At 37.8% G+C, this 16,629-nt stretch overlaps 1 protein-coding gene across 3 annotated transcripts in view; it reads left to right on the plus strand.

The window, feature by feature from the left end:
* Positions 1–16,308, plus strand: part of LOC141647167 (wall-associated receptor kinase-like 3) — a 39,844-nt gene extending 23,536 nt beyond the window's left edge. For 2 of the 3 annotated variants that reach the window (XM_074455257.1, XM_074455256.1), the window contains 2 exons: positions 10,303–10,431; positions 14,760–16,054. In XM_074455257.1, coding sequence (XP_074311358.1) covers positions 10,303–10,431; positions 14,760–15,928 — 1,298 coding nt within the window. In that variant the 3' untranslated portion in view covers positions 15,929–16,054. Of the gene's footprint in view, positions 1–10,302; positions 10,432–14,759; positions 16,055–16,248 lie in introns of those variants that run through there. The other variant, XR_012545675.1, reaches the window with a different exon arrangement.
* Positions 16,309–16,629: the final 321 nt, after the last annotated feature.

Below are 16,629 nucleotides of genomic sequence, written 5' to 3' on the forward strand. Positions count from 1 at the left end.
AGTTGAGGTGGTTGGTAATTGAGATTGAAAGTTGGGATGGTTGTGTCCTTGAGGACTGCCTGCGTATTCACGCGAGGTGAAATCAAACCAGATCGTAGTTCTGAGGTTTGGTTAATTTTGTTTGGGTGTTGTGGTTGTATCCTTCTTGTGTAAGAAAAGACTGCCTACGTATCCACCTGAAAAGGTGAAATCAAACCAGATCGTAGTTCAGGTGTGTGCCTAAGCTATGTTGTTAGGACCTTAAAGTGCAGGGGTCACAAGGGTAATATTCCTTTGGTGACTCGAAGAATCGATTTGAGATAACTCCCTCTAATCATAGACCAAAGAGGTGTAACTAATTTTGTAAAAATTCCTTGTCATGTGAGCACACTTAGTGGACCCTAAGGATGATATGGGTATGTCCCGTTCTAGCTAGCAAAGTATTTGAAGACTCCGTGTATGGGTCAAGGTGAAACTGGATTGGATATTTGGAATGTGGAGCTCGGTAATAAGAGGCTTTGATGAACAAATCTCTGGAGCTTAACTTTGTGGTGTTAAGGCTTGATGGGGTTATGTCTTGTAATGTGGCTTAGAAATGGAGTCTCTTGGCTTGATGTAGCCTGAGCACATAAAGGTAGGTTAAAATGACGTGGGTTCAAATTTCCATGTCTTGGCCCTAAAGGATGGGTATATTTGACGAGCTTGAGAAGATTCTCAAAATTCCTAACTATCTCCCTGTAACGGTCTCGAGAAGGACTTAGGGTGTGTGATGTGTGAAAGGCTTAGTGGGGTGCTAGCTGACCATCTTCATTGATGTCTTGATTCTACCTAGACTTCAGCAGTATTCTTTATAGCATTTGATTTCAGACTTGTTCTTGATTCAGATTCAGATTCTTGGTCTAAAATATATCTTGGATTCTTGCTAAGATTCATGATTCAGGTTTTTGAGGATAACATTGACTTCGGATATTGACTTGACTTGCTTGATTGAGCCTTTTTCTTTTGACTCTTTTTGTGTTGGATTAAGGGCATTATTGTGGCCTTGGATATTGATTTTGGTCATTTTTGGACTGAGTCTTTTGTCTTTGATCATGGCTCGTATTGTCCTGGATTTGCTTGTATAACTTCGACCTTGGATTTAGGTCAGACTAGCACCTTTAGTGTGAAATGGGTTGGTCTTTTAGTAACACGGGTTGTTTATTGTGGGGAATGGGCTTGCCTTCCGTCATGGATCGTCAACAAGGGAGATGGTCTGGATTCGTCCTAGAATCTCTTGAGATATGCTCGTCCTAAACTGGGGTTATATTGTGGGTTTCTATTGCCAGACATGGAATAGGTAAGAAAAGAACACGGAGTTTCAGGTCCTCTACAACATAGAACGGAACATCATATAAGTGCACTCACATCGACTTGGAACGTGTGGTTGTTGTTCGTTTTAAAATGTCTCAAACCAATTCTTGTTGTCACAGGAAAAGGGTAGAGGAAGAGATATGATAGAATATGTGGATTGAAAAGTGTGCTTTTATTGGAATGAATAATAAATGTATTTAACATAGATATGAGAAGACACGTGACTCGTGGGACAGCCCCCAGGTTGTCACTAGGAATGGAAATGGACACAAGAAAGACACTATGACAAAATTATGGGATAGAAAGCCTAAGACTCGGACTCGGACTCGAACTTAGATCTAGACTCGTAATCATCGGCCCATGCTTGAACATTTTCTCTTCCAGCAACTGGCTTTGGCATCTGACCTTGAGCATTCACCCATTTGAGCACCCCGTCCTCATCGTTGGGAACATTGGAAGGATAACAGTCAAGAAGAGTTTCTTGATAAGTGGTATATCCATGAGGATTGCCTAAGTTACCTTGTGGGTTAAAAGTTGAGAGGGACAACTTCCCGTTTTCGATCATATCCTGAATGACATGTTTTAATTTGTAACATTTCTCTGTATCATGCCCTTTGCCTCTATGGTATTTGCAGTACGAATTCTCATCCCAGAACTTGGATTTCTTTTCGGGTTCGGGCGTAGGTCCTATAGGCTTCAACATTCGTTGTTCCATGAGTCTCTGAAAGGCATCGGCGTATCTAATACCAATGTTGGTAAAATTCCTAGGAGGTGTGCCCTTACTTTCGGAAGCCTTTGTGGATGACCTTACAGGGTTGTTAGGTTTCTTTGACGAAGGATCCATGAGGATGCCTTTATTGATTTTGGTTCCTCGATGATAAGAACTAAGAATAGATTGTCCATTTGTTGCTTTCTCCTTAGGACTGTCAAGTTGAGGGTTTGTTTGGAAGCTTTTCATCTTGAGAGGTTGGGCATCAAGCTTCTTACCCATATCGGCGAACTGGTTTTCTATGTTGGAAAGCCGAGAGTTTATGCTATCAATAGCTTCCTCTATTTTGGAGAATTTGTTGTCAAAGGCAATGGAAAGCATGAGCATTCCATTTTGGATATCTTCGTCTTCGAGGATATTGATCTCTTCGTCATCATGATGATTGAGGAGATGATAACAATCCAGGAATGATTCTTCATCATGTTTATTGATATTAGACCCAAGATGGTCGATCTTCTTGGATTTCTTGGCGGAAGGTGGCTTAGGAAGCTTGCCCTCTTCGATCATATCTTCGATGGTGTGTTTCAAGAGAAAACACTCTTCAATATCATGGCCTCTACCTTGGTGATATAGGCAATATTTGTTGCCCTTCCAGAGATTCACCTGTTTCTCTAAAGATGGATCCGGAGTCGGCCCTATTGGATGTAGCTTGCCTTGGGCAGAGAGTCTCTTCAAAGCATTGGCATAAGACATGCCTAAATCGGTAAGCACCCTTTGATGCCTCCCAGGTTTCTTTTCAGTTGTTTTTGGCTTTCTAGGACGATTGTTATTGCAAGAGATAAGCTTTGGACGACCTAGACTAGAGGTTGTCCTAGTTGGCATGTTCTTTTCCACCAGTCCATTTTCGAGGGTGAGGACGCGAATGCTCAAATTTTCCACTGTAGCTTGAACTTCTAGGACCATGGCATAAACGTCTTGGAGAGACACGGTGATTGTGGCTTGATCTGCCTCGTGACCTTGCTGACTGACGGAACTTGCCGGATTCCTACTCGACAGAAATGACGCGCATTACAACTTGATTCGACATGGGATCACGCATACTAAGGCAACAAACAAAGGAAGGGATAAGATGACACATCTAGACTTGACTTGTGAACTCGTGAAATGTCGCGAGCGACTTCTCGTGTTTGAATTCATGGTGCTTGACTTTAATTTTAGACTCGAGTGTTAACTTTGACGGAGTGACCCTTATATGATTGACCTTATTGACGGGATTGATGACACGTGTTGATTCTTGGACTCGAGGTTTGCTTATAGGTGTTAAGAAGACTGTTGTAGTTTAGACTCAAATATGAGGCCCATTGAGACTCGTGTGTTGAGCCTCGGAACGTGTGACTCGAGTGTTTAGATCCTAACTGAATTGGGGTAGGGAGTCCCAAATAATGGCGTGACGCCTTAGGACTTGACTTGAACTTTGAAAAGACCCAAAATGTAAAGGAAGACGGGTTCATGACTCGACGGAGTTCGGACTAGGACACAGTCCGTTTGAACTTTGACTCTAACTTAGCCCAATTGAATTTACATATTTACATTTACATGATTTGAAAATCTTTTGATTAAAACATGTTTTTTTTTTTTTTTTTTTTTTTTTTTTTTTTTTTTTTTTTTTTTTTTTTTTTTTTTTTTTTTTGGGTTTTTTTTTTTTGTTTTTTTTTTTTTTTTTTTTTTTTTCGTTTTTTTTTTTTTTTTTTTTTTTGTTTTTTTTGTTTTAAACGTTTTTTTTTTTGGGTTTTTTGAAATGGGTTTGAGGCCCGAAATTTGACTCGATAAACGGACAGAATTTCGACTGGATTTTGCGCTAATCAAATGGCCTATTTCGAAATTTTGATTAAGAAAAGGGGTTTTGATTTTTGAAAAATCGTCATGGTTTTGTTTAGAAAATGGTGATCATGTAATGTACAAGCATTTATACAAGCATTATAACGGGATGCTGAGTGCATTTAAAAGGGTTTTGGTTTAAAGGGTGGGTTGCCATACCGAACCATCAAACCCGAAGTCTGTGGAGAGGCTCGTGCCAAACAAGAGTAAGGCCGATTCCTAGTCCATTTCCTCAAGTAGTGAAGGCCCTTGATTCAAACAAGAGTAAGCATCATGGTATGGATGACGTCAATCGCTATCCATCTTTAGGCCCAAATAAGAATTAGGACCGTTTAGACGGGACGATTGGTCGAATGGGTTGGGTTGGGCCTAGGAAGGCCGAATAAACGATCTAGGAAGACCGAGTTATGAAAACCGACAATTGTCTTGTACAAACTATTCCCTAACCTTGTTCAAGTTTCACCCTTGGCTACACGTAAGTGTATTATCCCCAGCGGAGTCGCCAAACTGTGGACAGCGGGCCGCCCACGGGGGCGCTTGGTGAGAAACGAGACAAGCGTTTGCATTTCGTATGGAGTCGCCACCAATTTTTATGGGAAATTGGAACCGTTCGAATACCTCGTGTCATGTCAAGACACAAAGTAGAGACATGAACACTAAGCAATCGTTACCCTTAGCATTCTATGTCTAGAATGACTCTCGTGGATGCCAATGAACACGGGTGATCACGGAGATCTGGAGTAAGGGGTGAGGGTACGTATTAGGAAGCTCTTTTGATCGAACACCTAATCCCGCCCGCCTCGATAGCGGCCTCTACTAATGATTAGGGAAGTCATTCGTACTTGATATATCGTCGATTGTATGCATGCAATGCAACATCCAAGTTTTAATCCTAACATGTGAGGATTAGACTAAGTCGGTGAACAACTAATTAGCAAACAATTGGGTCGAAATTGGAGTTAATATTGATTTACATGTGAAAACATACAAAGAATAAAAGAAATATAATAAATGAAGTACAATAATGAAAATTACATTAATTACATTGGATTAGGCGATTTATGTCGAAAATACCGCTAAAACGGATGATTTGAGAAAAAAGGAATAAAAAGAATAAAAAGGATAAATAAACGAACAGGAATTAGCGATATTACGGATATTAGTTAATTAATACGTAGACTAATTAAACTAGGTCAAGGCGTAAACGGAGTTCGGGACGAACTCATCTCGAACAGCGCAGCAGAGGCGCGCCCCTGCGGAAGAGGCGCAGCGATTTTTGCGTACATTCAAGGGTGAGTTCGGGCCGTAGTTCGAAGCGCAAATCGTTAATGTTAATTGGTAATTTTATGGATCGATTGAATTATTTACTCGGATGAAAGTGATTAATACTTTTATTACACGTCAATGATGGTCATGAAAGCGATAAACATGGATGAGACGGATGCAAACGGATTATTTACATGAAATTATGATGGAAACATTAATGAGTCCTCTGTTGAAATAAGTCAATTAGGCTAAATATGACGGATATACAACGAATATGCGAATAAGCAGATGAAAATTATATCAATGACGAATTCCAGAAACTCAATATGAACAAATTGAATCTCTAAAATCCGGGTTTGAATTTAATGACGAAAACCCGCAAATATTGATTATTTGGGATTTAAGTCGGATTTATGACGATTAAGGCATGCTAATGAATGATGAATTATATGATACAATATGCATGTGAATATTAAACTATCATGTGAACGAATTAAAGAGAAACATACGGAAACAAACAAGAAAGACGAATTACAGAGGACGAAGAAGAAGAAAAGAAGCGAGAATGCTGCGGCCCTCACGAAGAGGCGCAGCAGAATCGCGCTCCTTCAAGAGGCGCAGCGATTGCTTTGCGTCTTTTCTCGACGTCATCTCATCGGAAATCTGCAAAAACAGGTTTTAAAGCATGGTTTTAGAAATCGGTTTTAACGGTGTTTTCGACATAAATCTTACAATGATGATACGATAAACAAATTACAATAAACAAAAGAGGATTATACACCCTCAGACTTACATGTTGACGGAACGAGATGAACTAAGAATCGACTAGTGAATGCTCGACGCGAATGCAAAGAAAGAGTGCCCTCGTAAGAGGAAAACGATTGATTAAATTAAGTTGATTGAGTGTAGTTGGTCAAATTGGTCGGTCATGCAACGGAAAGGCTGGTACCCGGAAAGATCCGAGCTTACGTGGTCGGAAGTCCAAGCACGTAGGCGCCAATTAGTAAGAACGAAGTCTAGAATGCAAAGGGAGAAGAGAAGGGCGGACACTCGCGTGAAAAATATGAGGAACGAAGGCTCCTATTTATACTAATCACACGAAGGAATTATGGTAAGAGTTGGATACGGAAGGAAAGATCCGGAAACAACCGACTTAGGTTAAAACACGGAAACTTGGACAAAAAGAAAGCCCTGGGAAAAGGCGCAGCAGAGCTGCGTCCCTTGGAAGAGGCAAAGACTTGCTCGCGTCCTTTCCCGGTAGGTTTCTGCGCGTAGAAAACGCGTTTGTGACTGTCGTATTTTAGGCATAACTTTCTCTACAAGACTCGTATTAAGGGGATTTCGGTGGCGTTGGAAAGCTAAAAGAAAGATCTAGAACTTTATGTGAAATAGGCCTGGCCCAACAAAGTTGTTATCACCTCGAAAAGTGGGCCTAAAGCTCGGGTTGTCAATTTAACTAAATGAAATGCACATTTTGTAATGTAAACTTTAATTTTAGCCTAAAGAAGTGACATGAGACTCAAAATGAGATATAATCTCAACATTTTATGACATCCTAACCTTAGGTAGACAAGCCCATTGCTTTGACTCGGGATTTGACGGTTTTAGGAAATGAAGACGGTTTTTGACCCGGACTCCAAATGTACTCTAATTACTGCCAAAACGACCGTATCGGTACGTAGATGACAACTAAGAGGTAGACAATAATATTTGAGCAATCACTTGACGATAATCTTACGAACTGTCACAAATCGTTCCGCGAATCAAACATGCGGCCCAATCATCACCGGGTGGTTTGCGAGGGGTGCAGAAACGAGGTGTCTACACAATGCTCATTGTACATCTAGTTGTATAGTCTTGGAACTGGTTCAGATCTACTTTTTAATTTTTTTAATTATTTTTTTTAAAGTTCCTTTTAAGATCTATTTTTTAACACAAATAGTGTGATAAGATGATTTCAGATTTCGTTTCAACTTTTTTTTTTCTTTTGGTATTCTTTTTGTTTTGTTTTTCAGTTTTGACTCGTATTGTATTTTGCTTTTGACGGTGACGGTGGATGTCGTTGTCGTTGAAATTATGAAAGAGTTAGATCTAAATTTAAATCGTTTTTTTTAGAGTTCTATGTTAAAGATGTACCTTTTAAAGGGTAATATATATACTGTACATTAACTTCTCAAGATTATTAATTTTTTTTCCTGATAAGGTAAAAAAGTTAGATTGATCATAAATTAACTTATATCATTCTTTCAGATGATGAGAACAGTTAAATAAAATCTTATTTTAATACTTCTCAACATTATGAATTATATTTGTAAGGTCTTGATAATTATTATTTTATTTCTTTTACAAGATTTGAAATAAGCTTAACAAAAATGAAATAGAAAAAGTATTTTAATACCTAATATTCACGTCTTATTTATTCAATGAACAAATGGAGGTATTTTTAATACTGTTGTAATGGGTTATGACATACATGGGGTGATATGAATGTTAAATATTGCATGACACGACCTAACTATTGATTGAAAATTACGTATCCCAACCAAATCTAAAACGTATGACCTCAAATTAACCCATTTTCACGAGTAACCTGCTCGGAGATTTTGAAGCCACAAATTAACCCATTTTCACCATTGATTCCAACTTCCCAATTATTGTTTTTATAACAAAAGAGACGTTGAGTGTAACATATATGATAGACTAACAATTCAGTTGGCCTAGCATAAACAATACTATTAATACAAGTGTCTAATTCATTCAACTATTTAGGAAATCCTCTTTTTAAGTTGTCTAACTCTTCACATTTTATCAAATTTGTTATTATTATTTTAACACACTATAAAAAATATTGGGAATACATACAATTAATGCGATAACATGAAATTGGTTGATGAATAAAATTATAAAGCATGTATATTGTTAATAAAAAAAATCAAATCTTTAACATGGCCAATGGGTTTGACATGCCGAGATAAAGACGGGTGTTTATGATTTGAGACAAATATAAGCTAATTAGTCAAGCAGCCAGATGAATTTTGATGTATTGGAGAACAATATATAGTTTGTTAAATACAGTTAAGAAAGATTTTTCGAGAGTAATGGGAGAAGGGTTTTAATCTTTTAAACACTGTACCTCCGTAATGAATGGTAGCTCAAAAATGGGTATTACATCGTATCCTTATAATATTTAACTCAAGCATTAAACTTCAATAATTCCATTAACGTTGATAAGTGGAGGGAGGGGCGAGGGGGAGCGGAACACCAAATCGATCCAAATAACAAAACTAATATATAAAACACAACTCCTCGAATAAGATAGAATATGCCTATCCCAAGGACCTGATAGGTGGAGGAAGGGGAACACCATATCGAGTCAAAGAACAACACTACACAAACCACCAAGGCTCGAAAAAGATGGGTTATGTGCATCCCAAGGACCGTCGAAAACATAACATATAGGGTCGGGGGAGGGATCGGGTATTAATAAATGCGTGATTTTTATATATTGCCATTGTCTTACAACATGAGATCGTCTAAAACATTAACTACAATTAGTTCATATATGTGTGAGGCAATCAGTGTAACTTTTAGCCAAACTCGTTTATAAAATAAGATATTCATCTGAGAAGACAAATATAATAACATTAGGTCTGATCTCCTTTAGAACAGTAAATCTCCTTAAAACTCGCATAATTTAACAAAATGAAAGAAAAAAAATCACAAACTATGATAATAAAATTAGAAGATATAAAAGATATTATCTCCGTCTCAATCATTTGTTTACCTTTGACTTAAATATTTATATTCTTAATATAAAAAGTAAACAAATAATCGAAACGGAAAGACTAAATATTTAAAATATACCTTGATTAACACTATATTGTCTTGCACGGGTTCAAAAACTAGTTTTCAATAAAATGTTTACATGCATGAGTCCTGTATTTTTTATCACCAGTCTTTTCATTAAATAAAAATTTCAATTTTGTAAATTTTTTCTCATAAAAAATGAGTCATTGGATTATTTTCCTAGCAACCCTTGTCAATTTTGTTCATTTGTTCTGCTAGGGATGATGGAAGAAAATATTAAAATTTTCATTTTTAATATATTTTTCGCTAATATTAATAGGATTTATTTATTATATACTTTTGATGTTTTTTCTTCTATATTTTTTAGAATATATATGTATCAATACCTATCTACAATAAGTGGACAACTCAGCACTGTGGTTGTTACTTTAATAGATAGGATATGATTATGACCGAGATAGAGGGAGTAATACAACCTTTTTTTTCAATTTTATTATGCTATTCAGCGCCCGGATCATAAAATTTAGCCAATAAGCAAGCAAGACAATACTAAAAAGTACTCACATTCATCGATGATATAACATCGTTAACTTAAAATCTGAGTGTTAAGTAAACCACGGATACGGTTAGCTGGGTATTATTGGAACTCACTGCACAGTACTTGCGTTTACGGCACAACGTATTCATCCTGAAATTGATGGAAGTGAAACACATAATGAATGAATGAACATCGTAAGTTTCGTTCAATGGAAAAGGTGATCGCGTACTACTCCAGAGTCACGGTGGCGTGAGATGATGAGACATTTTATATGAATGAAAAATAAATGGAAAGTGAGATTATCTACACAAACTAATTAAAAGCTGACTGTGTGACGTCATTGAACAAGGTACCCGTCTTCTTTGCGACTTTGCCCTTAAATCTTCAATGACCTTCATGGAAACACCTTAATCTAGTCATATTAAACATTTGTTTAATAATATTAGGATATTATCCCCAACACAGAGTTTTTTTTTTTTTTTTTTTTTTTTTTTTTTTTTTTTTTTTGGTGACGAGGGGTTGAATCCCCCCGGGCACATGCAATACCCTGCAAACCACGTGTGCCATGTAAGACATCCTTTAGGATGACAAAATCAGCAACACTCCGTGTAGGGAGTCGAACCCGGGACCTCTCAATTCGTTGCCATTGCAACGCTTTGAGGCACTCCCGCACTCCACTACACTCAAGCCACTTTGGTTGTTGTTGTTGCGGCTGCTACTGATGTTATAGCATAACCGTATTTTTAACTGTCATATTAAACATTTGTTTTTCTAGTCGTGCAAGGATGTACTAACTGCAAAAACCGTTGCGAGGCCAGTTACATAGATGGAGATGGAGATGGAGATGATGGCGACAAGTATCATTGCCAGAGGCATCCACTGTTCAGGCGACCTTCTTTTCTAGGTAAGTACATCGGATGATGTCAGCCAATATGTTTTACTATTCTCTCTCAAATGTTCCTTGTATAATCGTCACATCACTTAATTTGGACAAGACGACATACCAAAGTCATAAGATTCACTAACTTGTCCATGCTTGTTAATATTAGGAATACAACATAAATCCAACTTCTTCTACCTCGGTTATAAATTGTAATTAGTTAATTAGATTTCTATCTTTGATAAACTTCCATCTCAGCCATCATATAGCGATAACTTATACGGAGTATCTTGTATAGGATTCTAGTCTCCTAGCAATAGTTTTGCAACTCTTGTATAAATAGTCAAGTTTTGTATTCAAATTATTCATTCAATACAATTATAATATAAAGGGATAATTGATAAACACTACCAACCTAATTCCTCATTTTCACAATCACTACCAATATAAGAAAATCTTTCATAATCACTACTAACATAATGACTCCGACCTACTATCACTACCAAATTCCACTTTCCTTCCAAATTATGAATTATATGACCAGAATACCCATAGCTTGCCACCTCAAACATCTTATCCCACTTATCTTACCTCCACCACCCAAATCGGACAAAAAAGAACCCTAAAAAACGGCACATCACCGCTACCTCGACGGCGGTCGTCTGCCACTCCCCTCAAACACCGATGTCCAGCTACAGGAAAGGAGGAGGTTGACGGATAAGGAGAGACAAATGAGGAGGTCAGTTGTGGTTGTCGGAATGAGGGGTTGTGCGGCGGCGGTGGTAGGTGGTGTTCCATTTTCTGGACGAAGGTGGTTGTGGTGGGTATGGTGTTAGTCGTGGTTGATGTTGTGGTGGTGGTAGTTGGTGGTGAAAGAAGAGAGAGAAAAGAAGAGAAGGAGAAGGGGCGGCTGGTGATGATTGGTGGTGAGCGGTGATGTTGTGTGGATGGCAACAAAATTGGTGATGGTTGGAGGAGAATGGAGATGGTGGTTGTAGGTGATTATGGGTGGGTGTGGGTGGGAGGGGTATTTTGGGGATGAAAAGGAAAATTTGGGAGGGAAATTTGAGCGTATCCTCTCCCTAAACATCTCCCACGCCATCTCCCTTGGCTCACGCGTGACGCTCTCACCCACCCCTACTCCCACCACACATGTTGCTTCCTTAACACAGCCACCCGATCGTGCGTACTCACAACGAACTCCCCGTACTTCCACCCATGCGAGTGTCCAAACTCAACCACGGTGTACTACCACTACCAGTCTTCAAAATAATATTCGAAAATCCAATCCAAAATATGTGAAAACCGCTTCTCTTTCAACCTCACCTCATCTCCCAACTACAAGTAATAGGCCTTACTCCACCCTTTTTGGCCTGCAGCCATACTAGACGAGTACTACCAAGCCTTAACCTGTAACCAAACATGGTCACTATTATTCCTCCTGATTCTAATCTTAATGTTATTGGTTGTAAGTGGATATATCGAGTCAAGTAGAGTCCTAATAACACTATTGAAAAATACAAAGCTCGCCTCATTGTGAAAGGAAGTCTTGACTATAATGACACCTTCAGTCCGGTTGTTAATTAAACCAACTACCCTCCGTCTTATTTTAAAGCTTGCTTTAAGTCGTGGTTGGCCTATTTGCCAGCTCGATATTAACAATGCCTTTCTCCAAGGCAAATTGTCTTAGACGGTTTATATGCAACAACCCCCTGGGTTTGTTGATCCCATCAATCTCACTTATATTTGCAAGTTAACAAAAGCTATATACCATTTAAAAGAGCATGATATAACACTTTTTTTTTTACAATTGGATAATTATAGGTACCTATTACAGAAAACGAGCCCTCCTTGTAGTGTAATGCGCAAGGCGGTTCAAAATTCTAGGAATGAAACCAAACCTAATGCAATGAAAAAACGAACATAGTTCAAGGATATCCAAAAGAACAGCATTATAGTAGTGATTTCTTGAAACGATTCCAAAGATCTGGAGATCTGAACAGCCTGATATAACACTTTTTTTTATATCACACTTTTAAACATGCTTTCTTTTGGTTTTTAAAGCTCTCTTCGACTCTTCTTTATTTATTTATACCAAGTCTTATTCACCGATTTATTTGCTAGTTTATGTCATTATTATCATCGGTCCCTACCCGATTTTTAATTACTGCTTTATAAATTTATAAAATCACTTGTTTCTAATTTTTCGTTCGACTCTTGTCTTATTTTCTTGGAATTAGGTCACACCAAACTCCAATAGTTTACGTCTCACTAGGGGTGTTAATGAGACGAGACAGCTCGCGAGCTACTAGAGATCGGCTCGGTCAAAGCTCGGCTCGGGCTCGACTCGAGAACTTAACGAGTCAAGCTGAGCAAAGGCTGGCTCGACTCGAAAGCTCGCTAGCGGCTCGAACTTGTGTGATTACATAAGATATTGCTATTATTTTAAAAAAATATGTTATCATGATTAAATTTTTGTAGCACACATATTAAATGTCTCGCTGATTTGCTAAATATTTTTACATATAACCTTCGAGCCTTGTTATTGAAAATATCGAAAGGAAAAAAAATAAAAAAAATAAACAATTTTATATAGGCTCGATTTGGGCTCGAGTTTGGCTCGAGTTCGCGTTAAAGCTCGCAAGCTTTATAACGAGCACATTTTTTTCAAGCTCGGATAAGCTCGAGATTTGCTCGAGCTCGAGTTTTGGTTCTTGAGCACAAGCCGAGCAAGGCCAAGCTCGGGCTCGACTCGGCTCGTTAACACCCCTACATTTCACCCAAATAAAATATATTTATGATCGATTTTTCCACCTATGACCACTAGACATATAGGATAAAAAACCAAAATAGGAAAGAAATAAATGATATTTTTATGAGAAATTGCAATATTCTATCACTTTTACTTTTCATAAAATGTCTACGTTTGTTTTTGGATTGCAATATGGTCAACTAGTTTTATATCTGTACAAAAAATATACGGGTCGTAATAGCAGGCGTTATCATTAGATACATGAGCATATAATTGAGCGTGATTGAGTGTTCAATACTGTGACAATATAAATAGTCATATTTGGAGATTCGAATATTTGATACGAGTAAATATTAGATTTAAATAACAGATAATATACAATCGTATTTTATCAGAATTATATTAAAGATATTTGACGTGTTAGACCCGTTGAATGTATGTAAATTGCAACATTTTATGTAAATTGTAACATTTTAACTTATGTTTTGACGTAAGTAATTAAAATAAGAATATGAGATAAAAATATGATTTTGTCAGAGAAGAGAGGGTAATTAAATAGAATAGAAAACATGGGGAGACCCACATGTAGAAACTCGTCCACCAATGGAAAGTCTTTAAAAAACTCACCTTTTATACTATGTAGATTTAAACGAATTCTGCCCAAAAAAATAGGAGTTCAATTTAAATAATTTGTCGCTCAAAAAGTTGGAAAAATTATTAATTAGTTCCCTTCAACATGAATAGTATAATATCATTAAAAATTAATTCTGCTTAGTAATTGTTTTTCTTTTCAAGCAATATTTTAAACAAAGGTAAACAAGTGATAGGAACGAATGGATAATAACTTGTGTTTATAAGTTTTTTTACACTTGGCTCCAAGATTAGGAAGGTGACACGTAAAATTTTAGAAAATCTAGCCCTAGGTAGATTGAAGTCCTAGTTCCTCCCTGGCGACAAGGAAACGTATGTCTCAACCACGGGTTATATAACCTACCTTGGCTGCAATCCTATTTCTTGGACTTCGTGGAAACAACGCGCTCTTGCCCGTTCATCAATGGAGGCCAAATTTCGCGCTGTGGCTGAGGCCACAGCCGAGCTCAATTGGCTCACGTCTTTGCTCCTAGAGCTTGGTGTCTATTCCATCTGTTATTTGTTGTGACAATTTGTGTGCCACCAATTACTCCCTAAACACCGTGTTTCATGCTCGTATGAAGCGCCTCTCTTTGGCATTTCACTTTGTACACGAACAGGTACAATCTGGGAATCTTCGTGATCAACACATATCTGGTGATGACCAACTTGCAAATATCCTCACCAAACTGTTGCTTTGACCCTGTTTTCATCTCCTCATTTCCAAGCTTGGCCTTGTATTTATGACGTACAGCGTGAGGGGGTGTATTAGGAATACAATATAAGCTGGACTTCTACCTCGATTATAAATTGTATCTAGTTAATTACATTTCTATCTTTAATAAACTTCCGTGTCAGCTAGATATTAATCATGTATTAGCTTGTATAAATAGTCAAGTCTTGTATTCAATTATAAATCTTCCAACTTTTATAGTTAACTATTTTGATACGTGTGTTATGATATTTTCAGCCTTCTTCATTGGCGTGGGAGTTGTGCTGTTGGCCCTAAATTCCTATTGGCTATATACATTTGTGAAGAGGAAAATAGAAATTAAGCAAAAAGCTAAGCACTTCAAGAGAAACGGTGGCTTACTACTACAGCAACAACAAATGTCTTCTGGTGAGGGTGTTGTTGAGATGACAAGAGTTTTTACTGTCACTGAGTTAGAGAAGGCTACTGACAATTTCAATGATAATAGAATAATCGGCCAAGGAGGCCAGGGTAAGGTGTACAAAGGGATGTTAATGGATGGAAAAATCGTGGCCATCAAGACGGCCAAAAAGGTGGACGAGAGCCAGGTGGAGCAATTTATCAATGAATTGGTTATTCTTTCTCAGATCAACCATCGAAATGTGGTCAAAATACTAGGATGTTGTTTAGAGACAAAAGTCCCTATTCTTGTCTACGAGTTCATCCCAAATGGAACTCTTTATGAGCTTATACATGATCAAAGTGAAGAATTCCATCTGAACTGGAAAATGCGATTACAAATTGCAGCGGAATCAGCTGGAGCAGTCGCATATTTGCATTCATCTTCATCTGCTCCTATTTACCATAGAGACATAAAGTCGACCAATATACTTTTAGATGAGAAGTATCGAGCAAAAGTTTCTGATTTTGGGACTTCTAAGGCCATTAACATTGATCAAACTCACGTCACTACCGTTGTCCTAGGAACATATGGGTATTTGGATCCCGAGTACTTTCACTCCCACCAATTCACCGAGAAAAGTGATGTTTATAGCTTTGGTGTAGTCCTAGTAGAACTCATAACAGGGAAGAAACCGATATGCCCCACAGGTGATGGAGGATGGATAAACCTTGCCATTGAGTTCCTTACAGAGATGGAAGAGGATCGTGTGTTGGATATGCTAGATGCTCGAATTATAAACGAGGGTAAGGAAGACGAGTTTATGGGTATCGCTGAGATTGCCAAGAAATGCCTGAATATGAACGGGAAACAACGGCCTAATATGAAGGAAATTGCAGTCTACTTGGACGGGATTAGATCCACACACATTCCTATTATAAGAGAACTTGGACATGTAAACAATAATCAAGGTGCCACAGAAGTGATAAATGCAAATGGCGTGTTTTCTTCAGAAGATGATCCTCCGGCTTGCTCTATCGAGGTTTAACCACTCACGGATACGGAGTACTTTACTGTGAATGTAATTATGTAATGTGATATTATGATTATAAATTCTAAAATATGATTGAAGGCCAACTATTATATTTATTCCTATTACACTCCTTCACTCAAATGCCCATTGAGCTTGAAGAGTGGTTAGTTGTGCACCGGCTCCCCGTACCGTGTGCTAGAATTCCACTTCGAGAGTTTTTGAGGAGTTTTGAGGTTGTCAGGATTCAAACCCGTGACCAAAGGTCACGATGGCTCTGATACCATGATAGATGAACCATCTCAACCAAAACCTTAAGGTGATGGTTGAAACTCAACTATTTTATTTATTCCTATTAGTTACTAGTTGTGAGTGTTGGTAATTTAAATGTAATTATCGGTTCATTGAGTGTTGGTAATTTAAATGTAATCATTTTGCTAAAATTGAAACATTGAGTAAAGAGTTAGATGAGGCTAAGATGTTTTACTTAAAATGGGAAGGAAGTCAGAATATTTTGGAGTTTCTCTTAAAACCATCACAAGAATATGAAAAATTTGCAAAGAAAGGTGGACTTGGTTTCAAATGCAACAGTAGCACACACTGTTGCACGAAACCTGGATCCAAGCAAAACTGACTTCCGAAGAAGAAAGTATGTCGGTCTTCCTGAATACATCATTTGTAACTACTGTGCTAAAACAGGCAGATCATGAGTTTAATGG

Source organism: Silene latifolia, chromosome 3 (assembly GCF_048544455.1).
Source record: "Silene latifolia isolate original U9 population chromosome 3, ASM4854445v1, whole genome shotgun sequence".
In the NCBI taxonomy this organism is placed as follows: Eukaryota; Viridiplantae; Streptophyta; class Magnoliopsida; order Caryophyllales; family Caryophyllaceae; genus Silene; species Silene latifolia.